At 43.4% G+C, this 25,569-nt stretch overlaps 1 protein-coding gene across 1 annotated transcript in view; it reads right to left on the reverse strand.

The window, feature by feature from the left end:
* LOC133135016 (short transient receptor potential channel 3-like) overlaps positions 1-24,675 on the reverse strand; it is a 64,825-nt gene extending 40,150 nt beyond the window's left edge. The window contains exons 1-5 of the mRNA XM_061251747.1: positions 24,643-24,675; positions 23,383-24,148; positions 10,830-11,015; positions 8,543-8,707; positions 7,046-7,262 (exon numbers count right to left, since the gene is read on the reverse strand). Of these exons, the coding sequence (XP_061107731.1) occupies positions 7,046-7,262; positions 8,543-8,707; positions 10,830-11,015; positions 23,383-24,111 (1,297 nt within the window). The 5' untranslated portion in view covers positions 24,112-24,148; positions 24,643-24,675. The remainder of the gene's footprint in view (positions 1-7,045; positions 7,263-8,542; positions 8,708-10,829; positions 11,016-23,382; positions 24,149-24,642) is intronic.
* Between the last annotated feature and the right edge of the window lie 894 nt (positions 24,676-25,569).

Raw genomic sequence — 25,569 nt, forward strand, 5'->3', positions numbered from 1 at the left:
TCTGCCTCCTCGAGCTCAGGAGCTCAGGAGCTGCCACTGTGTTTTAATGTTCCTAATGAATGCTGTATGTTACAAAGTAGCTAGGTGTGAAGCGTATGGTGCTTACAAGCTAGCAAGGTTTCTTGCCAGCTCCTATGTTATAACAGTTTCTATGAAGTAACAACTTGGTTCGCTCCAAGTCAGAACTAGGAGCTTCCATGTTCAAGAAACGAAACAACAGTTGTGAAAAATTCAGTTTGACAAATTGTGGCTGTGCCAATTAAGCCTATGCTTCTCAATGACAAGAATAATAATCTACAGTAATTAACTTTCAGAATAGTTATACGCAGTGGCGGCAGCTAGTTAAGATGGGCTCCGGTGCAAGATTGTTTTATGGGCCCTTCCTCTGACAAAAATGCCAACCAAGACACAGGCACGCGCACACAAAAGCATATAACCTACGCACACACACACACACACACACACACACACACACACACACACACACACACACACACACACACACAGCATCATTATACAGATATTTTACAGACAATACTTTGGATTTTATTTGGCTCATGAGTAACTTTAGTCATTGGGACACATTGTTTGCGATACTTTTGTATTTTGAACATTTGTATTAATCAGGTCAGAACCATGGACTAACGTGGATGGTCATCAAGTCAACAAATGAACTAAAGATAGTTGGGATGTTTACATAACTAAAGCTTAGGCCTATGCTACTCATGTGTTAGCATCAGAGGAAAAGCACAACACAATACATTCATACATTCACTGAATTGTGTTCTTATGCCTAATCCACTGAATGCATTTTTTACAATAAAATGTGAATTAATATATGAAAATCAGTTACTTTCTTAGGTTTTATTTTATCTTTCAACTTGTCATTATTATTTAAATGAACAGTATACTTATATTTATTGCAGGCACTTATACTTATTATGAACGTAACTCCTCCTCCAGTTGCCAAATGTAGCCACAGTAGACACATTATATCTAGCTTGCTATCCTACCTGCAAAGTTTCACCACCATCGGGTGCAGTGATTGCAATGGGCAACCGCTACTGGGAACAGGGTAGCAATTGTGCAATAATTTTGTCAAAAAGCCATCTAGTTTAGGTAGTTTTGCTACCTTTTCCTCCTGGTCATTTTTTATCCTGTCTTTTCTGCGACCCACTGTTGTGCTTCAAGGGCATTTTCACACTAGGCAGCTAAATGGCGCTCAATATTTGAAGCATTAGACTAGCTAATATCAACACATGATCAAGACAGTTCACAATGGAAAATATTTTTTGAGTACTTTATACATTATAGCCTTTTTTTCTGTAAAATAGACACACAGTATAAATTTAGCACGATCACATATTGTACAAGGAAAGTGTAATAACCATGACCAAGATGAGTTTGCTTATTTAAGGATATATAAACACACACCACTCTTAAAGCAAGCATAGTTGTGTTATTTTCTGGTGCGTGATTAAAATATAAGGACCTGACTATGGACGTACTGATATAAGACATGGAGAGACATAGGCCCCGGTGCCATTGCACCTGCTGCACAGCCTATATGACCAAGCATGACTGTGAGAGGGAGCTTTTGTGAAAAGTGAGAGAGTGTGGTCCAATCGTGAAGGGGATGTCAAAGTTACTCACAGATCGTGAAGTAACCACTAGTTAATAAGGTGCAATAAAATAAGGAAAAGGTTCCCCAGCAACCTGCCAAAACAAAGCTCCCCTACTAGAAGGGAGCAAAAAATGAGAAACAAATAAAGCAGGGGGATTTCCGACCCAGGACCAGGGCCTCTAATTCACTGATGATGCATGATTACATAAACAGAGGAGGAAGTGTATATGAACAGCTACGGGGTTCTCAGACATGGAACCCCAGGCTTATCGGCGAGTTCGCAAAGTTCTCCATTGAGAGGGGCAATACTCCAACGACCATGTACACCACTTTATTTTTAGGAAAATCAATGCGGTGTGGCATACAGTCCTACACACAGTACTGAGTAAGTTGGGTGTTCTAAATGACATGAAGCCCTACCCATAGTCCACAGGTCAGCACTGTGTACAGAGTGACTAAACAGAACTGTGAATAGGAGGGAGTTCTAATGCCCACACAGTTCCTCAACATAGTGAACAGAGGAACAGACTGCCTTATAGCTTTATCCACAGCACAGTGTTCATTTGTGGCATCATTGCCCTACCCACTGTGCTGTGTTCATAATGGTTTCAAGAGAGCAGTCTTTCTGGATAATGCTACCATGGCTTTGTAACTAACAGAAAAGAGAAACGAAAATAATTGCCTAAAGCCGCTCAGCCTCCTGTACTACTACCGGTGAGGCTATGTGGCTTTGTGAATAACGTAAAAGTCACAACAAACTTATACCGAATAAGGCTCTTGCCTCTAGCTCTTATTATGAGAGAGGAACTGAAAAAGGTAAGCTATGGAAGTACTCGTAGCTGCAGTAATCAGCGCAGTGACAGTCAGGAGAAATAACCCCAGGCCAGGGCAAAAACTCTAGCCTAAATTAAAGAATTTTTCTGCATCTCTATTTGAATAAGAGTAAAACAGTTCTCTGACTTTGGGTAAATGACCAAATGAAAAGGTAAGATGTGAAAACAAAAGTAAATGCTCAAGTCAGTCTCCAGCTGACCTAGAAGGGAAACAGCTGAAACACGAGGTGAAAGCGAATTTCAGGTAGCGCAATCAAAAGGCCAAAATGTCAAGCAGTGAGTCTCCAGGCTATGAGCCAACCGACTGTGGCAAAGAGTGCCACTCCTTAAACGTAGTTACCTAGCTACAGGAAGTACTGGGAACTGGGATTTGTGAACATTTCCATCTTTTCACTACCGTATACCTTGCATATTGCAAAATTAAAGAGTGAGACGAACAACATTTATAAGGTGACTCTCCTTCAGCTCTGCTAACACTAAATGAACTGATGACCCAGGCGAGAGGATATTTCAGGGAGAGATATCAAACTGCCAAAGTGTCAGGCAGCAAGACCCTAAGCTAGACACCCCTGAACGGGTTCCCCAAAATTTTCAACAGACCTAACTAAGGAAGTTCCTGGAATCCTTTTAATTTAAAAACATTCAAGTCTCCTGACTCTCTCTTTACTGGCCTTGCGAATGACAGGACGTGAAATATAACATAAAAGCACCAGGTCTAGGAAAGACTGGGCTTATATAGATAACCAACATCTGTTTGCGATAACCAACTCATTGTGCAATCAGTGATTACTGGCTGCACAAGGGAAGCATGAATGTGTCAGGCACACCCTCTCCCCAGAGGTAATGCCCAATGAAGCGAGGCAACCATGACAGTTTGATGGTAGTTTACCCATTAGATATTAACAATTGTCTTTGAAAAATGTATTTTAGACAAGTCCAGTGCCTGTTTTTTTGTAAAAAAAAAAATAGACCAGACACGTAAAACAGCACCCAATGTGCTAAATAATGGGGGTGTAAAATGGGGGTTAGTCCAACACCAACACTGGGTATAGGAGGTGGTCCAAACTAAGTCGCCAGCTCAGAAGGACTAGTAACAGCAGCATCTATACCTTTAAGAAAATATTCACTCTAAATCAGACTTAGGCATCCATACAAGGCAAAATGTTTAAATCAGAAAAGCCTTTCAAAATAGACTTAATAATAATAGACTAATATAATTCCCTGCAATTGTCAATAACTGCTCTTTTGTAAAAGTATCCAACAACTCTTCACTTGTAAGCTGAGCAAAATCTTCAATAGAAGCCATATGCCTCACCAACATATAGGCACTACACCTGTCAGGTGAACCAGCCAAGGCAACCAGTATAGCATTACTTTAACGCAAAAAGTCGAGCAAGCAAGAAATGAAATTGAGAGCAGAATTCCTCTTGCTTACACAAGGATTAGACTGCACGCACTCAAACCTCTGTGTGCACACTCAGATTTGTCCAGCTCCTGATAGCTACATTAGCTTCCGTTACTGATGCACTTGTTGGAGGAGACGGGGAGGAGTTTGAGGAGGTAGGGAGGCGTTAATCTATAACTATGTGCCGGTTTAACCAATCAAATCATTACTGATCTCATTGGTTGGGTAAATAAAAGGCATAGAGGTGATCAGAACAGTCAGACATTCCCTAGGCTTGTCTTTGCTTTTTGCTCAATTGCCAATTTGCTCAATTGCCATTGAGAATGTGTTAGTTGAGTAGCGAACGATGTTTAATAAAACGTTTCCATGTATGTTAAAGGCGGCACGGATGGTGCAGTGGGTAGCACTGCCGCCTCACAGCAAGGAGGTCCTGGGTTCGAATCCCCGTCGGCCGGGGCCTCTCTGTGCGGAGTTTGCATGTTCTCCCCGTGTCTGCGTGGGTTTCCTCCGGGTACTCCGGTTTCCTCCCACAGTCCAAAGACATGCAGGTTAGGCTGATTGGAGAGTCTAAATTGCCCGTAGGTATGAGTGTGTGAGTGAATGGTGCGTGTGCCCTGCGATGGACTGGCGACCTGTCCAGGGTGTATTCCTGCCTTTCGCCCAATGTATGCTGGGATAGGCTCCAGCCCCCCTGCGACCCTGTTCAGGATAAGCGGGTTAAGATAATGGATGGATGGATGGATGTATGTTAAAAGTGCATGTTACCCTGCGTGTGGTTTTGGGGCAGCTGGGGGGCTATCCTCATGGTTGTTCTCATGTTGGTAAATGCCAATGCCAATAACAATAACACTACGGTTACAACCGTAGTAAGTAGAAGAGCATCTCTGAACACACAACATATCTAAACTTGAAGTAGAGGGAATATAGCAGCAGAAGACTGAAAAATAAGTGTAATAAATACCAAATAAAGTGATCTCCAAGTGAAAATTTCCCAGAAGGCCAGAGTGGTACTCTTACGGAGGTATGGTACAGTTGTCATGAGCCACGGACCCCTTGCCGAGCTCATACCTCACGTTCCCACGAGCAGTACCCCACGAGGAGGTGTCTCGGGGACGAACTCAAGTACTCCGAACGTTCTGGAGCCCTGGTAAGTTCTACTGAACTTCCAGCCCAGTCTCGAAGTGAAGAGTGTGATGCAAATCTGGTATTCGATGTCCTGTATTCAATGTATTCCTCTAAAGAATCTTTATCACATATGATTATAGTAAGATATACTTTATTATAATCAATCAAAAGAATAGAGTTATACAGATTACAGTGTAAATATCATCTTTCAGTTTGCTGATCACATGCAAGTTACATATACCCCTTTAGCTCTTTCTAATTTACCTTTCCACCATGATGTTTAAAAGTCAAGGTACACCCCTCAAATACCCATCCTCCTCTTTGGCCTTTACCTTATCTTATGGCTCCCCCTTCACGGAGATAAAAGCTACTGAACTTCCATTAATACAATGGGTATGAACACCCCTAAAGTCTACTAATTATTTATATCGTATATAGTATCTTACTAAAAAATAAAATACATAAAAATGAAAGGAAACTTATAATGTATTACTTCTATGTACTACTTTTCCTACTTTTACAAGTAATATAGATTATAATTACCACCCATGCCCTAAATATAGCCATCTCGTTTTCTGCGGGATTTGATCCCTCCTCCTTGCTGTTGATGAGCTCTTTGAACAGCTGCATTGGTTTGGGAATCTGGGGCAGGATCAGGACCCAGACTTTCGAAAGACGTGACTTTGCACTTCGTACTTCTCCTGCCTGTTGTATGGGATGTGCACTGGTATGTCTTTGAACACGTCGGGGGTTTTGCAGTACAGCCGCAGCGTGTGCCTCTCCTCAATGACACTGAGGTTAGGGGGGGAGGCTTCAGGTTCTTGCGTGGGTCCAGCAGGAAGGTGTTCTGTAGCGTGGAGGAACCCCGCGTCCCGTCTGTTGGCCTCCAGGTGCAGTTCATGGCTCCAAGCATGTCGTAAAAGCCCTTTAACTCTTTCACCAGCTTTTCTGTATGATGAGGGATGCGCATGAACACCTCTTCGACATCAGTCCCGCTGCCACAACTCTTGGGCTGAGTCCGCACCGCGTACGGCACTCCTCTCTCCATATCCATATCCTGGAGTGGCGCGCAGAGGGAGCACGCCACTCCAGCTTGACTACAGCTGTCTTGCGTTGCTCTCTCTTCAACAGCCCATAGATATCTTCTGAAGCAAAATTCTAAGATCCTATCCTAAGGTCTAATAAGGTCTAGCTTATTCCTTACATATCTTTTTTGCATACAACAGTGTACCTTTTTGATAAGAAATGTCCCCAATATTTCAAGCGAGAAGACATTTATCTCTTATGTAACTTGTTTTTTAATGACCATATTCATTATTTCTGTTTTTCCCACTGTCATTTTCTCATACCTCGAAAGAAATTTCCCCAATATTTTATCTCATGTGCCCCTCCGGTTTGGGAATTTCCACCATCTTAATATACGAGTGGAAAAACACTAGCTCTTATGTAATTTTTTAATGAACCTATTCATCACTGGTATTTGTCTCCCTGTCATAATCTCTCCTTGGACTCTCACCAAACTTTGACTTCATACAAGCCAGAAGTTAGTGCCCTCCGCCATCTCAACACACTCTTCAGGTGCCCCTCTCCGCGGCGCCTTAAGGGATCTACAAAGGACATCCAGCCAATAGCTGAGTGTAAATCATCCTCCAACTCTTCTATAGTCCTTTGAATCTATCCGATAAATTATTTGTGCTATAATCATGAAGGCCCTTGAAGCCTCTTAATCTTCTTTCGGTATTGACATCCCTTCCGTTTTCCTTATTTTTTTCTTTAGCCAGGCATTGTGCCCCTCCCCTGTAGGGTTGGGGTATTCTCAGTCAGAACTTTAACCTTGCTCCTTAAAACCCTAAATCTAAGTCTCCCGACTTCAGACTCCTCTACTGACAAGTATGGCTGCTCATTATCTCTGAACCACATATTATCCTTCTTACGGGCGTTCTTACTACCACCTCGATGGCGGGTGCGAGGGGTTAACAATGCATTCCTTTCTAACCCATCCCCCGTCAATCTCTCATCAGGGGGGCCTAGGGCCGGGTCCTCGACACAGTACAGTACCTGCGACCCACACCATGATGAGCATCTCAGTCCAGCTGAAGCGGGTGGTCTTGACCCGGAAGATCTGGGTGGGGTAGTCTGTGACGGTCACGTTTGGCAGGGTGCTGATCCCCTCAAAGCGGTCTGAGGCATTGAAGACCAGGAGGCAGAGGAAGATGATGAAGGAGGCAGCGTGGGCTACAAACTTCATGAAGGGGCTCCGCAGGATCTTCCCTGGCTGTGGTGGTGGGGGGTGGGGGGGTGGTTAGAGTTGGTTGGGTGGCAGAACAGGGGGGGAGCAGAAAACAGAGGGAGGGACAGGACAAAGTGGGAGGGGCAGGACAGGGTAGGAAGGGCAGGGAGGGCAGGACATGAGGGCACAGCAGATTTAGTCACCTGTAAATCATTGTTTCATCTCATATGCCAAAACCTTAATTTATTTTAATCGATGAACCTGATATTTTGACTCATATGCATATTCTATATGTGTATAATAACTATTATGAGACTGGGGCTAAAAGCAAAAATCTGCACTTGGAAGACCAGCAGGGAAAAAAGCTCTTGAGCCCGTATCTGCCAATATGAAACATTGAGTGTTAAACTCAAATAATGGACCTGTAACTACAGGAAGCAAAATCCATCTGGTTGCTGAACAGTGTCACTAATGCTGGCTCACAATAGTACATACACCAAACACCCAGGACAGACCAGAGGCTCCTACAGGAGAGTGAATCATCAAAGCAATTGACTTTCTATCGAAGCAATTAGCAGACGGACCAAGACCACTTCCTTTTCTGAAATCCATGTATAGGGCTGGGTAATTTACTGAAGTAATTCAGGTTCAGCAGCTCTGTTCAAGGGTACAACAGCAGTGCCTCACCTGGGAACTGACCGCACAAACACAGGCCCTTTCAGAAATGTAATACACAGACACAGTGCCATTGGGTTCCAATCTATTAAAGGGAATAGAGAGGTTACATTCCTTCACTCCCTTGTTTTTCCTCCCTCCCACAATTCACGCTTCCAGGAAGGAAGAAATCCCATAATACAATGCTCCAAAAAGGAAGAAGAGAGGATGAATCAGTGTACTGTGAGGTGATATTTTTGTCATAGGATGAGTTTGGAAGTTTTAAATATTAATAAGCAGATGCCAGATCCTTTTTTTTTCTCTCACAAGAAATCCTCAGTAAAGTTGCCACAAATACCATCAACAGTGTGTTTTTATCATCACTTAAGATAAGCTATGGTAAGGGTGCTATGAATTATTCATGAACCTTCAAATGTCATCCTATGAAAAAATACTTGTTCCAGAGGTAGCTATGGGGCAGCACTTCCAATATAGGTTGCGATGGGCATTCGTTTCTGTTTTGGTCTGTTCCACATCTATCCTCCCTCGCAGAGCACCTGGTTTACTTGTTAGACGTCACACATTTTGTCACAAACAGCTCACTTATGGAGGGAAGAGAGCAAAGGAAGGGAATGTGATAAAAGTGGAGCCGAATGCAGCCTGGGACTCACCCTGCTGCAGGGAGCAAACCAATACCCAACGGCCAGCAGGGGAAGCCCAAGGGCCACCACCAGGACCACCAGGCACTTCACTGCTACAGACTGTTCCCTCAACCCTGACAGATTCTCATACCAGATCGTCAGGAGCTGCTGCTGGCAGTTTGGATGGGCGACAAACTGAAGGAAAAAACAACAACAATAATAATAAAAATAATAACTTGCATTTTCTATAGCACTTTTCTCAAAGCTCAAAACATAATCGGGGGAAAAGATGAAAACAGAGAGGGAAAAGAAAGAGGAGGGGCAAAGGCAAAGTGTCAATTGTTTGTTCAGAGTTTTAGCCAGCTGTTTGCTGCACTTCAAAGAGCAACAACAAAAGTGTGTGTGTTAGCCAGCTGTGAACTTTGATTAGCAAAATTGTGACAAGACAATAAAGGAACTCCTTTAGCAATGATGGACAACAAAGAACACATGGATACTTTGCACAAGAATACTGGTCTGCTTCAGCAGAAACATCTGCGCAAACACAGTTGGTGAGTTCAGGCATTATATTTGTGGCATTATTTTGTAAGAAACATTGCTGTTGAGTTTTTCCAGTTTTTGGCGCACTAGAAAATGAATGGTCCATAGAAGTCCATTGTATCAGGAAGAACTGCATCTAAAAAAGTGATAAAATCTAGAAAATTCATCAGATCTCAGTGAAACTATCTATCCATCTTGATAGTTTCACTGAGATCTGATGAATTTTCTAGATTTTATCACTGGAAATATAGTTTTATATGCCGATCTACACAATTGAACACAATGGCCTAAATTCAATCAATAGTCCTTAACTTTGATTTACAATTAAAAGCAACATTTTTTTTTCTTCACTTTCAGTTCAGCAAAGTTCAGCAATAGCAAAAACCATCTTGCTGAACTATGCTGAAGGGAAAAAGTGCAACATGTTAAAATTAACTTTTTGCAGTTGAGCTTATTTGGATTAGATGCTTAAATTATGTGTGTGGGCATTTTTAAAATCACTGTCAGTGTAGCTAAAGTAAATAGGGGGCAAAACTGCAAGTGTTTGGCTTGAATCTCCAGCCTGTGTTACCCAGAAGGCAATGGGTGCTCAAATCCACCCTTGAATGCAGAGACTGGTTTATGGGCAGCCACCCATCCTGGCGAACACATGACACACATGACAATACGATAACGTTAGCATGCACATATCACGGAACCAACCTTGGCTAGCCTGAGTGATATGACAGACAGCTCTGACTTTGCCGAGTTAGAGGATGAGCTAGGGTGGAATTTGAGTGCCTGTTACCTTCTGGGAAACAGAGGCTGGAGATTCAAACACGTCCAGTGTTTGCCCCATATTTAGGAAATGGTTACACTGACTGCGATTTTAAAAAGGCCTACAGACATAATTTAAGCATTTAATTAAAATAATCTCAACTGAAAAAGCCGGACAGTACTCCTTTAAGGACAAATGCTGATGAATACAGCAGGATGGGTCATAGACCCCTGATTTTGGGGTACTGCATAATTAAAAAATAATGGAAGATGAGTAAAACCAGGCACATCTTCATTGGCAGTGTGAAACCCTTGAACGTGCAGTGATCTGGATCAAACTGGCAGGTTAATTACCACAACTCTGTGAGCAAATGGGGTGTGGCAGTTACAGCTGGTCTACATACAGTAATGGCTCATAGTTCATGTAAGCCAAATAAAAAACATAACCAATGCAAGTCTCCTGTAGCAACCGAGCATTAAACTATTTGCATCTCATACATCAATTTCATTTGCAGAAAATTCTGCAGATTTAGTTTCCAAAGCAATCAGTGTGAATTCCAGCAGCCAGTCCCTGAACACTGAAGTGGAACAGCTGAGCATATAATTGGGTTGTGGAAAACTGGTCTTACCTGCAGCCCCATTATAGGGTCACTGCACCCCCCCCACCCACCAAAACTTGTTTGGATCAATTTGCAAGCTGGCCCGACCAAGAAAACCCTCTGAATGTTGTGGCCATGCCAGGAGTTCAGTATCCAGTGAGTCCACAGATTCTCTACAGTACCCAGATAGTACTTGTCTCTCCTTTGTCCTTGGCTGTATTACCATAAATATTTTGAATATTTATGAAGGGGTGTGACCTGTGGAATTGAATGTATTCTTGTCACAAGGAAGTAGAGAAGACAGACAGCTAGAGGTAACCATCTGGAATACCATCCATAGTATGTTGTGACATTTGGGAGAGAAAACAGCTAGAATAAAGGATGAAAGCAGCACCCCCCAATGCAGGGGAGGAGTAACTGACCTTCTTAACCTCGTACTTAATGGCCAGTTTAACACGACTGAGAAGGGTGCGGTGGCATTGCCCCTCCTCCAGCTCCTTGCTGATGTCGCCGTTCAAAATGGCCTCCACCTCCTCCGTGTCCCGGCACAGGTCCAGCACGCCCACCACAAAGTCTTTGCACTGCATAGACAGCTTGCGATAATCATTCTGGATAGGGGGTTTGGGGGGCGGGGGCATGGTTACAAAACAAAATTGGTTAGAACTGGGAACCCAAAAGCCTCTTCTCGCTGTACACACTCAGTGAGCACTTTATTAGGTAGACCTGTACACCAGCTTGGTAATGCAAATATTTAATCAGCCAATCATGTGGCAGCAACTAATGTATAAAAGCATACAGACATCTTCAAGAGGTTCAGCTGTTTTTCAGTCCAAATGTCAGAATAGGTAAGAAATTTGATCTTTGACCGTGGAATGATTGTTGGTACCAGACAGGGTGGTTTGAGTATCTCAGAAATTGCAGATCTCCTGGGATTTTCAAGCACAACAAATACAGCTATATTTCAAGGGCCCAAGAGCTATGCAAATCTTATTGGGGCTAGACTGGGTATTGAACCACCACCTTTGCGGGTGTCAGTCTTCCTGAGTTTGTGATTTGTAGCATTCCTTACACTATTGTATTATGAGAAAGTATAAAGAATGGGTAATGTATAAGTGACTTTGACCGTGAAATGATTGTTGCTGCTGATTTCCTGGGATTTTCATGCACACTAGTCTCTAGAGTTTGCTAAATAAATTAGTACATATCACCTTTTGTAACAGACCACCCAATGTTTAGGTGAGCAAAAGTATTGGAACATGTGACTGACCAGTGTTTCTTGTTGCCCAGATATGTCCTGTTAAATTGATTGGTTAAACAATAAATAGTTATGAATGTCTACTCTTGGTTTTAGCCTTGGGTTTTGCCTGTGATGGCTGCATTTCTGTTAAAAGGTAAACCAACCAGAGAGCTGTCTTTGGGATCACAGCAAGCAATTTTAAGTTTAGAAAAGAGGGGAAATTGGGGATAGCTTGTACAACAACTGGTAATGTCCTGAGAAAGAAACGAAACCGCTGGCGTACTGAGCCACAGACATCAAACAGGTCAACCAAGGAAAACAGAAACATTGTCAGAGCTGTGAAGAAAAACCACAAAACATCAGTCACTGAAATCACAAACAATCTTCACAGGGCAGGGGTGAAGGTATCTCAATCAACCGTTCAAAGAAGACTTAGAGAGCTACAATATAGAGGTTGTACCACAAGATGCAAACTACTCATCAGTAGTAAGAGTAGAGGCAAGATTACAATTTGCAAAGAAGTACAGAGATGATCCGCAAAAGTTCTGAAACAAAGTTTCAAAGTTTTATGAGACCAAGTTTTATGTGACCAAGGTTAACCTCTACCAGAGTGATGGAAAGGCCAAAGTGTGGAGCAGGAAGGGATCTGCTCATGATCCAAAACATACAAGCTCATCTGTGAAGCACGGTGACTTGGCTTGGGCATGCATGGCTGCTTCTGGAGTGGGCTCACTAATCTTTATTGATGATGCAACTTATGACGGTAACAGCAGCATGAGGTCTACAAAAACATTCTGTCAGACAGCTTATGGAGAAATGCGTCCAAACCAATTGGGAGGAACTTCATCATACAGCGAGACAATGACCAAAAACACACTGCCAACATAACAAACTACTTCATTAGGGAGTAAAAGTGGAAGGTTCTAGACTGGAGATTGGAGGGAACCCCCCCCCCCCCAAACAAACAACAACTGAAAGAAGCTACTTTAAAAGCCTGGAAAAGCATCACAAAAGAGGAATTAAACAGTTTGGTGATGTCAATGGGTCGCAGGCTTGATGCAGTGATTGCAAGCAAGGGATATGCTACCTAATATTAAGTGTTATTTACTTTCATTTACTTAAATACTCTCTGTTCCAATACTTTTGCTCATGTCAATCATAATAATTTTGAAAAACCAGAGTGCTATTAAGTTGCTGCCATTTGTAAAACTGTGTGGCCAGACTTGGAGAAAACGGTAGTCTGTTTTAAATAAAAAAAATAAGATAGCTATGTTGTTCTCCTGGTGAGTGACAAGAGAACACTTGTTTGATGAATTGAGAAGTCAGAGATTTGTTGGTCATTTTAATTTTGTGACTGAAGTCATGTTTACGAAACGTGATAAAAGCCAAGTCCCCACATCTAAGAAGGGTAGAAAAGTCACACCTAAAGTTGTAACTATGAAGGATACAAAGGGTTTTTTCAGTCCTATTTGAAGGAGGATGTTGAAAAATACTTATATGGTTTTCAAGTTGATGAAGGTGAGGTTTAGAGTTTGGATGATATTACGAAAGTATGCAGTAAATTACAACATTTGCCTAATATAAAGAAACCCCCTTGCTTTGGTAATTGTCAGTCCCATGCGAAGGTGGAATGAGATAAATGTTAAGGATGAAACAGACTGCCTCCTTGACATTGAAAGAGAGAAAGTAAACCTCTTCTAACCGAAGAATTGAAAACCTTTAAAGCAGAGAGGGCTAAGAAAGACGCAGAGACAATTGCATTGAAAGAAACAGAATAAGCACTTGCAGAGTGCACAGTTATTGGCTCCTGAGAGTAGCACGTAGGCAAGGCCAGTTCAGCCTTCTGCCCTACCGCCTTACGAGGAGAGAAAGCAGTTATCCTGATGAAGGGACACACGCCAAAAATGGTAAATTGGTAGAAGAGTTAATGGAGGCTATTCAGTTGCCGAATGAAGTGTTGATTCTAAAAGTAAAAGTGCATACTTGTTGTACAGTGGTTTCATGTTTTATTTGGCGGTTTGCCCCTGCAGTAAGAATTTCAGCACCGGGAAAAAATAACTGCGAGGTTCCGACAGTAGGGACATCATGTAGCATTTTGGCCTGTAACAGGCAGCAAAGTCATTTGTAGCAAGATTGCCCATAAGCCATCGTGTTTTAGGGTTTTCTTTTCACACAGCACCACCAGGTGGCAAATGTGAGGGTATAGGGTATATCTTCCACCGCAGCAAATTGTATGGGTTAGTACTATTGGCCTATGCAAGCTACATCATGTATCCTCTTCTGTCATCCACTGGTTGAGCACAGTGATCCACACATCTTCTGAAGGTATAGCTACATACATGTGTGTTCAGGAAGGATATTTGTGTGTTCAGCAGTTATAGTTCCAACCGTCTACCTTCAACAAAAACAATGTATCTCGTTTTTACAATTTTTTCCCAAATGTGTATTTCATATACACGTGATACATAAGACAGCTTTGAAGTTGTTGTAAGGTGTATTTCTTCACTTTGAAGGGGGTAGGCTATATATGTAGACTCCTATATGCTTCACGTCTTTATGCTAAGCTAACACATTATGCAAACATGGAAATTGAGCCAGTGAATGCACAAAAATGAAAATGAAATCGAACATCTCGTCCAAGTCCGGGCAAGTCTGAAAAAAGGTATATTTCCCAAAATGTTGGTATTTTCCTTTAAACCTTGCAATGTAGGCCAACCAATACAAACCTTTGATTTCACCTCCTCTGTTATTGTTTGTTAGTGAACAGCAGGTCAGACACATTCTCACTTTGACTATCAACTCCTATTGTCAAAGGAATGTTTTCAACATCTTGTAGAATCCATGCCAGAAGGAATTGAGGCTATTTTGAAAGCAAACGGAGCATTTGTATAGTCCTAATAAAGTGCTCAGTGTGTGTATATCTAGTGTTGCCATGGTCAATATATCTGCTAAACGCAGTATATTTTGGAAATACAACATATATTGACACTGCCTTTAGCTTGCTAATTGTTGTTTGCTAATTTAAGTCTGCTATTCTAGCTCTAAAAGCATGTTTGCCATTCTCGCATTCAAAAGCAAGGGACAGTGACGTATAATCTGGCATTTGCTAAAGCTAATACATTCAAGTTGCTTCATTCACAATTCCTTTCTACCACAAAAATCTACCCAACGCATACTGCAATATGCAAGTAAGCTTGCGTGTCATTCAACGGCATACTTTGCTATCTCAATCAGTAGCAATTTTGGCATGGCATTTCTCGTGGGGCAGTTTTGCATTTCGTCACCATCCAATTACTAGGCAATTAGTCTATGGTGGGCCTATGCTATTATATGGGCTGTGCTGTAAATGCCCGGGAGCAGACTGATTTCCAAACTGAATACAATGTATCAGCTCTCAGCATGACACAGAACACTACATTCAGATTGCCTATACTGCAACAAAGTAAAAAGATGAGACAGACACGTGTCTGTCTTCAATAACATGCTTTATCAATACTGTAAATACAAGCATGTGGTGCATTGTTAACTTGTAGGAAAGTGAAATTGTAAAACAAGTTTATCAAGTTTTATCAATTGTATTTCTTTAAATGTCAAATAAATATGCAAACATTTTATACAAACATTTGGTATTGTAATGTTTTTTAAGACACATGATATAGGCCAGCCTGGGCACTGTAAAACCAAGTAGCCAAGCCTAGCCTACATCACTGAAGTAGGAGAGTGAGAGAGAATGCAAGAGCAAGAGAGGGAGGGTTATGGTGCAGGCATGCAGAATGGTCAGCATCAGAGCAGAGGCTATAACACACTACAAAAGCCACATTAACACACACAAAGTAGGCAAATTAACAGAGCTTTTTGGATATTCCAGAGCCATTGACTAAGCCATAGGGCGGCCTGTAGTGTAGTGGTTAAAGTACATGACTGAGACCCACAAGGTTGGTGGTTCAATCCCCGCTGTAGCCACAATAAGATCCACACAGCCGTTGGGCCTTTGAGCAAGGCCCTTCACCCTGCATTGCTCCAGGGGAGGATTGTCTCCTGCTTAGACTAAAATCAACTGTAAGACGCTCTGGATAAAATGGCATGAATGTAATGTAAAAGCCCTGTACAGGGTTCTGAAAGCGGCAAGTGACAAATATGTTTTCCCATCAAAGGTCTCGGCATTACACAAAACTTTATATCACAGCTGGTATAAAATTACTACTAATTCAAAAACCAAATAGTCTACAATGAACGGCGCACTGTCCACCTGTCATACATGCGCAAACAAACATATCAACTCCAAAAAAAGATAACTGAGACACCAGTGCAGCTTGCTTGAATAGGGAGGTGACACGGCGGTTCTTTGGGTGAGCAAACCTCTCAATGTCTACTGTTGAAATCCATCTGTCCCTGGATAAATAGATTTTCAATGGGAAGCATGGAAAGGGCGTTCAATCGCTGTTGTCCCATTGTGTTTCTTGTGAATGTCTTCCTCTTCAATGTTAAAAAGTTCCTCTCTGATTCGGCGAATGTCATGGGAGTTGTGATAATGATTCTTTGCAGATGGCAGGTTCCAGACAAAGCCTCGTGCAGGTTGTTTTTCGTGAATGGTCTGTAGTAGAGACAGTGCTTATTTTCTATATTCAGCTCAGTGTGTCGGTAGAGTAGCCAGCTGTGTTTGCAACTTCTCCTTGTGGCAAGACCATCATAGCTTGATAGCACAGCCAAGTTGCACGGCTACCTGCTGCAGCTGGGGGCTCCTGGGGCCTCATTTATAAAGGTTGCGTATGCACAAAAGAATGTGTACGCCACTTTCTAAGCAAACTTTATAAAAAACTAACTTGACGGGAAAATGTGCAGTCCTCCACGGAAACTCTGACCCATGTATACGCACATTAGCTGGAGAAATGAGAAACTGCGACTCCGATGGCAATGGGATGAAACGCGAGAAATGGTGTGAAATTGATACCACTGTGTAAAATAAATTGAAATATTACCTCTCACGTATCATATATGAAGAGTTAATTTGCAAAAACGGATAAAGGCCTCTCTTACAACGAATAAACAAACAGCTGTTTGATTGATGCTCCCTGGAGTGCCCAAAAAATATGATTTAGGATGATAAATATAAACGGAGATGTTGTTGTAAAATAATCCCTCAAATATGTAGACGAATTGTTAAACAATACTTCATGTTATTAAATGTATTCTCATAAATAATATGGTGAACAGTCGGACAAATTACGCTGCACTGATGCCGTTTACAATGCGTCAGTTGGGCAGATACGAGTGCATAGTTTCATATATTGTTATCATATTCATATATTATGTTTTATAATGTGTTTATTGTTATGGATTTTGCTAGATTTTGCTTGTGCTAGACAATTAACGTGTATTATTATCATTATTATTATTATTATTATTATTATCATCGCCATCATCACATTCGTTGTGCAGAACTGTTCGTCATTTACAATCAATCAGGATAATTCCCACACCTGTAGCTTTTCAGAGGCAATCAAATGGCTGAAATCCCTTTTCTTGGGCTTGTTTTCAGCGTTTGCCTTTGTCGTCTTCCTGAAATGCATATTCATTAGGGGTGTTTCACTGCCTATTTATAGGCAACTGTGGGCGGGACATGAAGCTGGCAAAGGTGCGCCACAGTTAGAGTTGATTGTGATTTATAAAGGAAAACTGGCATGGGACGTGCGTGTGCACTATTTTATAAATCAGAATATTTTTGTGCGTACCCACGTCCTGGGTTTCATGCGTACGCAACCTTTCGACGTGAATCCTACACACAGTTTCATAAATGAGGGCCCTGGCCTTGCGACTTGTCCACGGAACGGTGGGGACCAGGGCACTTCACTCCAAAGCACTTTGATTTTTTCATTATTTCGCATCATTTCAGTGCTGTCGGATCTTGTTAGCTAGATGTGGCAAAGTTTACATTTGATTTTATTTTCTGGTATCTGCTCAAACTGAAACTAAATAATACTTTTCTCTCGCGTTCTTTGCATGTAGCACTATTAAACATGCTGATTTAACATTTAGAAGTCACACCTATCACCTGTTCTCACTTACCGATTATCATGCACACCTGATTCTCGTTTCCCCTTGTTATCTGTCTATTTATACCTGTCCGTTTCGTTTGTTCAGTGCCAGATTGTAATGTGCTCCTGCCTTTCTCGCCAGCGTTTTCTCAGTCTGATCTGCCTGTGTTTTGACCCATTTTGTGTACCACTACCACCACCTTTTGGATTCAGCTCCTGTTCATGTTTGACCTGCAAGGCCTGGACTTTGTTTGGATTACTGGTCTGTGATTTTGGATTTTGTTCTTGTTTATCTGCCCATTTGGACTGCCTTCTCATTATCAAACTCTTGCCTGAGACCGTGACTACGTTTGGGATTTTCTTTGCTGTGCCTGTTAGCCCCGTTAACAAACCTCTGCCTGGATTGCTACCTATGAACTGTGTTACCCACTGTATTCCTGTTTGACAGTTTCTGATCTTTTCCTGTTTGACCTGCCCAACCACTAATAAAGACCTTTACTGGAAATACTTTGAGTTCGCCACTGAAGCCTGAACCTACACCATCAGATGGCCATCCTGTCTAACTTGCTGACATGTACCCAAGCCACTCGCTCTCCAACAGGCACTACTTCTGAGACCTTTTGTGCCCAACCCTGTCTGCCCCAACCTGAGCGCTACACTGGAGAACCTTGCGCAGAGCCTTCCTGTCCCAGTACTCCCTCATCGTTGAGCTGCAACCTTCTTGCTTTCTGACTGAGTGGTCCCGAGTCGCCTACGTCATCACCCTGCTGGCTGGAAGAGCACAAGAGCAGGGGCCCACTTTCTGGGAGTTGGCCCCAAGTGCAACAGTTTCACCCTCTTTACATCAACCATTTGAATGTGCCTCCTGGAAAACCATCTGTTCTTCAAGCCAGAGAAGTGCAAGTTTCACTGCTCCACTGTCCAGTTCCTTGGCTTTGTGGTCTCTCGTGGCCAAAACGAGATGGACCCAGAAAAGACAGAGGCTGTCGTTAGTTGGCCACCTCTGACCAACTACAAGGAATTGCAATGCTTCCGGGGGTTTGCCAACTCCTACAAGCGAATCATCTGTAACTATAGCTCTGTTGCCGCCCTTCCTGTAAGGTTTCCTGTTTGTTGTTTGGACTGACCACCGCAACCTAGAGTACCTGAGGTCCACCAAGAGACTTAATCCCCGCCAGGCCCAGTGGTCCCTATTTTTTAACAGGTTCAACTTCAAGCTAACCTATCGGCCTGACACACTTTCCCGGCTATACTCACCTCCTCAAGCTGACAAAGTTGGCTGCCGCTACCCAGCAGGACATCATCAGCCGATGCTGGCCCTCCTGGGGCGTCGTTCCTGGTAGCCGTCTGCCAATAACGATGCAGCTGAGTTTATTGTTGCATGTCCCAAGTATGCTCGAGGAAAGGCCAGCAACCAGCGACCTCAGGGCCTCATCCAGCCACTATCTGTTCCACATCGGTCCTGGTCTCATGTGGCCCTGAACTTTGTTACCGTTTTGCTGGTCTCCAAGGGTATGTATGTGTTCCTCACCACTGTGTGGTTTTCTAAATTTGAAATTAGTATAATTTTTTGGTACTCCCAAAGTTACCCTCTTCCAAAGAAGATAGTTCCTCCATGTATTCTTTTTGCACCGCCTGCCCCTGGAGGTGACCACGGACTGTGGAAAGTCGCTTCTGGAAATCTTCAAGGCTTCAAAAGCCTCACGTGTCGGAGATGAAGAGGCTTGCGAACTGCCACAGATGTCCCGCGCCCCGCTACTCTGTTGGCCAAAAGGTTTGGCTCTTGTCCCGAGACATTCCCCTCCAATCCATCTGTCACAAACTTGCCCCCAGATTTATTGGCCCCTTTACCATTACCCGTGTCCTCATCCTGTCTGCCATTAGACTTTGCGTCCCACCTCCCCTATGCCGCATCCATCCGGTGTTCCACGTGTCCCGAGTTAAGCCCTATGTTACCTCCCGGCACCAGCAGGTGTGTTACTTAACTGTCACTGACATAAGTGAAAATAGATGTTTTGGAAATGGGATGGTATCGAAAGCCATGTTGTGCGAGTGTCTTGAGAAAGGTGGAATATAGAAAGTTCATTGGCGAGGCGGAAAAGCACTGGATGTAAACTACGACCAAAAGGGCTTAGGTGCCTGCCAGATATAGCAAGATATAGTCCATTTAATTAATTTGGATGGCTTATGTCCCTGGTTATACAGGCCCCTGTATAACCAAAGTGAGAGCTGTGTCCGCATTCTCGGCACAAAGTCAAGCACGTTTTCGGTGGGTGTTGGACTCCGCCAAGGTTGCCCCTTGTCACCGGTCCTGTTTGTGGTATTCATGGACAGGATCTCAAGGCGCAGCCGAGGTGAGGAGAGTGTCCGGTTTGGTGACCTCAGAATCGCATCTCTGCTTTTTGCGGATGATGTGGTTCTGCTGGCTTCATCGGACCGTGACCTTCAGCACGCACTGGAGCGGTTTGCAGCCGAGTGTGAAGCGGCCGGGATGAGAGTCAGTACCTCTAAGTCCGAGGCCATGGTTCTCTGCCGGAAAACGGTGGATTGCTCCCTCCGGGTTGGGAACGAGTCTTTGCCCCAAGTGAAGGAGTTCAAGTATCTCGGGGTCTTGTTCACGAGTGAGGGTAGAAGGGAGCGTGAGATCGACAGGCGGATCGGTGCAGCGTCAGCAGTAATGCGGGCGTTGCACCGGACCGTTGTGGTGAAGAAGGAGCTGAGCCGGAAGGCGAAGCTCTCGATTTACTGGTCGATCCCAACCCTCACCTATGGTCACGAGCTTTGGGTAGTGACCGAAAGAACGAGATCGCGTATACAAGCGGCCGAAATGAGCTTCCTCCGTAGGGTGGCCGGGCTCAGCCTTAGAGATAGGGTGAGGAGCTCGGACATCCGGAGGGAGCTCGGAGTAGAGCCGCTGCTCCTTCGCATCGAAAGGAGCCAATTGAGGTGGTTCGGGCATCTGATCAGGATGCCTCCCGGGCGCCTCCCTTTGGAGGTTTTCCGGGCTCGTCCAACTGGGCGGAGACCCCGAGGGAGACCCAGAGCCCGCTGGAGAGATTATATATCTCTCCTGGCCAGGGAACGCCTCGGGATCCCCCAGGAGGAGCTAGAATGCGTTGCTGGGGAGAGGGACGCCTGGAATACCCGGCTTTGCCTACTGCCCCCGCGACCCGACTCCGGATAAGCGGGTGACGATGGATGGATGGATGGATGGATGGCTTATATTTTTTATCAGGGAAAGCTATGTTAAAACAAAATACTATGTAGCCTATTTGCATAGACATTGCCATTTTATAGCTACTGTATGTTTTGTTGCTGTAGGCAACTTATGTGTATTACATGAATACATATGTGCAAGGGATTGCTAAGCACGTCAAGACAGTTTAGGAGGTGTTTTAGGGCAAAGCCGCCTGGCATCACTCCCATGTTGGTCGCTTGTAGCCGTGTAACCCATTTTATGACAGCAGTGTTCATTAAATTTCACCGTTAAGTTATGTTAAGTTATCATTGTCCAGTTTTAATAAAATCTGGTGTGGGCTGACTAAATTATTGACCTATTTTTATATGTGGTCTGTGAGATTGGGGAAAGGGGTGAACTTTATGCATGAACTTTATTCATTTTTCAGTTAGGTTGCTAGCTTTGTTTTCGATCAGAACAGGTCAGCCAGCCAGCTTTAGTGCTTTTGCTGTTCATATTGAACAGAACAGGCTAGCCAGCTTTTGTGCCGTTCTTCCCTGTGTAACGTGACATTAATGGCCTAGCTTTGTCGCTTGCACCTCTACAACAAACAAGCTACAGGAGCAAAAATTTTATTATGCTATTATGAATATATGCCATCATTGCTGTGTTATTAACATCATCCGTAACGACGGAACTAATGAACGGGGAACTCAAATTTGAAAAGGGAGACAATGTTTACGTCAGCGATCCGCCGCTTCAATGGCTGAAAATGAATGGAGAAACCTGGTGCCTGATGAATCCAAGAAGAGTGTGTCTCTAACAGAACAAGCATTCTGTGATTTAATGTTTCAGTTCCACTATGTGAATGCAGTGCCTCTGTTGTAATTCTCTGGTGTAATTCAGCCACCACTCTCTCCCTTTCTCTCTCCTTTTTCTCTCCCTCTCCCTCTCCACTACAGGGTACAGTAGGGGGTTCACAAAGGTCTGGAAGTTAATTATGCAAAATAAACATCAATTCTACTTAATTGTTAACAGAACCTTTTGTGAACTAACATGAATAAAATAAATAAAAACATTTTTTAACAACCCAAAACATTATATACATTTACATAGCTCTCCCCTAAATCTTCCTCACACCCATCAATTCACACAGTGGTAGTTTGTTGTCTATCCAAATGCTCAGAGTGCATGTGAGCGGTATCTGATGCTGCTGAATAGTATATGTCTGTCAAAAATAACTTCTGCCATATACACTAAAAAGGGTAGCCACTGTGGCATAGCGGACCTGTCAGAAAGCAATTTACGAGAACTGATTTTTGACAGCAATGCAGTGCAAATAAGAACAGGGTCCAACAGGACACTGAACTAATCCTGCTGAACTATCCTCTGTCTGTGAGCTTTTGAGAGGGAACAAAATGTAATCAAACAAATAAACCTGACCCCCACTTGAACCTCATCATTAAATCCACAGTATGAAGTGATCAAAACCTGGTATCCAACCTCAAAATACACCCACAGCTTGTGTTGCTTACAGTGAGCATTCAGCCACTTCATCAGGAAGACAAGCAAAAACAACTTAACTAAATGCTAATCAAACACCAGAATAATTCTGCTGTTCCACTGGCCTGGGCCAAGAATGAACAAACACAGGCAGGTTAGGGAAAATCATTGATCCAAAGTTTACCAGACAGGAAATGTTGGACATACAGTATAATACAAAAGGGCCACAGTATCCCTGCTTCCTAATCAGTGTTGAGAGGTGGGAGCCTTATTATTATTATTTCCTGTCAGAGAAACCTAATTGTTCTGAAAAGAAAAACCAAGAATCATGCCCAAGGTTAATGACTCACAGAGACGCCATCAAAGCAAAAGATTTAGCCTTTAACCTTTTACTTTTAATTATCAACAATGAACCAAATACAATGTGGCAATATGAAAGGTTGACAAAACATTTAAAGAAAATAAACGTTAACCCCACATTAACTTCAATGCAGGGTGGAGCAGTTTGACTTGTATATTTTGTGTCCCACCTGCACTTATTTCATGCTGTGGCTAAAACGGCCATCACCAGTTCCAAAAAACAGTAGTGGTTACCTTATGGTAATGAAGTCAAGCAAGTGTGAGTCTAAAAAATGTTTATTCAATGTTATTGAAGTTATGTAGTTAAACATATTTACCAGGGAGAAGCAATTGAGCTGCACCGTCTCTTTTTTATGGTTCTTTTTATCCTGGTGATGACAACACACAAACATGCACAAAGACAAAAAGCATACAGATAGAAAGACACACACATCAAAAAATAATTCCATTTTGCATGTTATTAAGTCAATCCAATCAATTAAAAATGTCAAATCAATGTCATGTTCTCTACAGAAAAACAAAAATTGAGAGAGAACATAAATATGTGACAAATATTCAAGAACAGCAGTAACACCCTTTAATCTTATGTTCAGAAAAGAGGAAGAGATGTGAACAGAGAAAGAGAGAGAGATAGTTGGGCTTGAAGCACATGTGTTCCTTACCTTGAACTCCTTCTCAATGTTGGCCAGCTTAGCCAGTTCGTTACTGAGCTCCAGAGCAGTAAAAACGGGGTCCTCGCTAGACAGGGAGAGGTATGCGGGGCTGGCCAGGCCGCGGTAGGCGTTCATGCGTGAGCGGGAATGGCTGAAGGAGTCCTCACGCTGTTTCTCATTGCAGTCGGAGCACTTGCAGAAGTAGTCGTGTGGCCGCTCGATGCGCGCTCCCTTGGTCAGCAGCATGTGCACCACCTCGTACTTCTGGCAGTGGGCGGCCAGGATGATGGGCGTGATGTCGGGCGAGAAGCGTGTTCCGTCTTCGTCGTAGGAGTAGAAGTCATCATCCTGCAGTTGGCAGGGCCACTGGGTCAGGCACTCACTAGCGGCAAAGGACGGGTGGTTGAGGATTGCCTCCACGATGCGCACGTACCCTTTGCTGATGCCCAACAGGAGGGCGTCGCCAATGCGGGCCAGGTTGTCCTTCTTCAGGAGCAGCTCCGTTACCTCCAGGTGCTCGTTGCCCACAGCCAGCTGCAATGCATTCTGGCCCATGTAGTCCACGCAGTTCACATTGAGTGTGGTCGATTCCTCCAGCATCTTGCGCACCACAGGGATGTTTCCATACTCTGCCGCATCCAGGAAGCGCTCTTCCTCCGTCGTCAGGCTGGCACCACGGTCATTGAACATGAATGCGGGGCCACGTACCGCCTGCCGACGCCCTTTTTCCCGTAGCATGGCCAGTCGTCCTTGTGCCAGGTTCTCCGACGGTAACCTGAGACAGAGATGGACAGAAAAAGATGAGAAAAGAGAGAGAGTGAAACAGACCCAGATAGAGATACAGAGAGGCAGATAGAGGGGGAGTGGGACAGAGAGAGGGAGAGAGACAGAAATAGACAGAGAGAGACTGAGAGGAGAGAGAGAAAGAGAGAGGCAGAAAGTGGGATGGCAGGCGGGTCTGCTACCATCGTTAACATTTCCATGCATGGTTATGTTACTACTGTCCACTCAGAGAACATTCTCGGTGTTAAATCAGCTTTGAGTATACTTGAATACTTGCTGTGTAAGCAAGTTGAACTGACCTTAAATTATTCATATTCCTGATGAACATTACCACTTTACCTTTTTCTCTCCAGATCATTTCGATCATTGAGACTATTTTACTTAAATGTGGACAACCTAGTTTGACCGTAAGTAAAACAATAAATATTAAAATGTTAATAAAAAAAGATTTATGGAAAGCTTTCTGGTTTGTTTCCATCCCCTTACCTGAAACCTGCTGCTTATTTGTTTCAAAGGCAGGCCTATGACAGGGTAAAAGGTCTGTTCCCCCCCCCACCCCACTGCCATCTGGACTGATTCTGAATTAAGAGCTGCTCCATGGTGCTTGCAGCCAGACGTGATGATGCTGCGAGAACTCCCACAGAAAGTGCTCGCTGGCTTTAATCACATTTTAATGAAACACAACAGATGTCACCTCGGAATCACAGGGTTTGGACTTTGAAGACTTTGCACCCTCCTTTACTTCACCACCACCCTCCTCTACTCAATGACTGGAAACCAATTTTTGTGGACTCCCTCCTTCCACTGCCCAAATATTGGAGTAGATGAGCTAAATAGTGTTAAACTCGGCCCTCCCCTACTCCCCGGCAAAGTTTACATTGATATGCTACAGCACAGTTTTTTCACATTTATGGGTGATTTCATCGTGCTCAGGCCCACCTGCATTGAAAGCCCATTTCATAGTATAGTACACTGACACTGACTTGCACATAGTCAAATGGAACCCCGTACAGCTGCTTCATCGTGCGTTGGTGTTGACGCATGATGCAGCAGAGTGTTGATATACTGACACGGTTCATATTATGGAATGTTGTGTGATCTGCGATGATTTTCTCTTGTAGTTGATGGAGGTGGATGGTGTTGTTTGCCAACACTTTATTCACAATGGCTAGTTCCTGTTGATGGGTGAGGTCGTAACACAGTAACATCAAAACTGTGTTACGTGTACTTCCCAGCACTATACCTATTTTTTGGAGGAGCATAGACCTAATATTATAGGACTACATTGTATTGCACTGTGATGCAGAATGATGTGTGACAATGACATAGGTACAGTCTGGTGTAGAATGTTGCAGTCACACCTGTTCTCCAGTCTAAATGAAAATATTCTGGGTGCTACTGTGTAGCAACTGA

The sequence above is a fragment of the Conger conger genome, chromosome 8 (genome assembly GCF_963514075.1).
Source record: "Conger conger chromosome 8, fConCon1.1, whole genome shotgun sequence".
Taxonomy (NCBI): domain Eukaryota; kingdom Metazoa; phylum Chordata; class Actinopteri; order Anguilliformes; family Congridae; genus Conger; species Conger conger.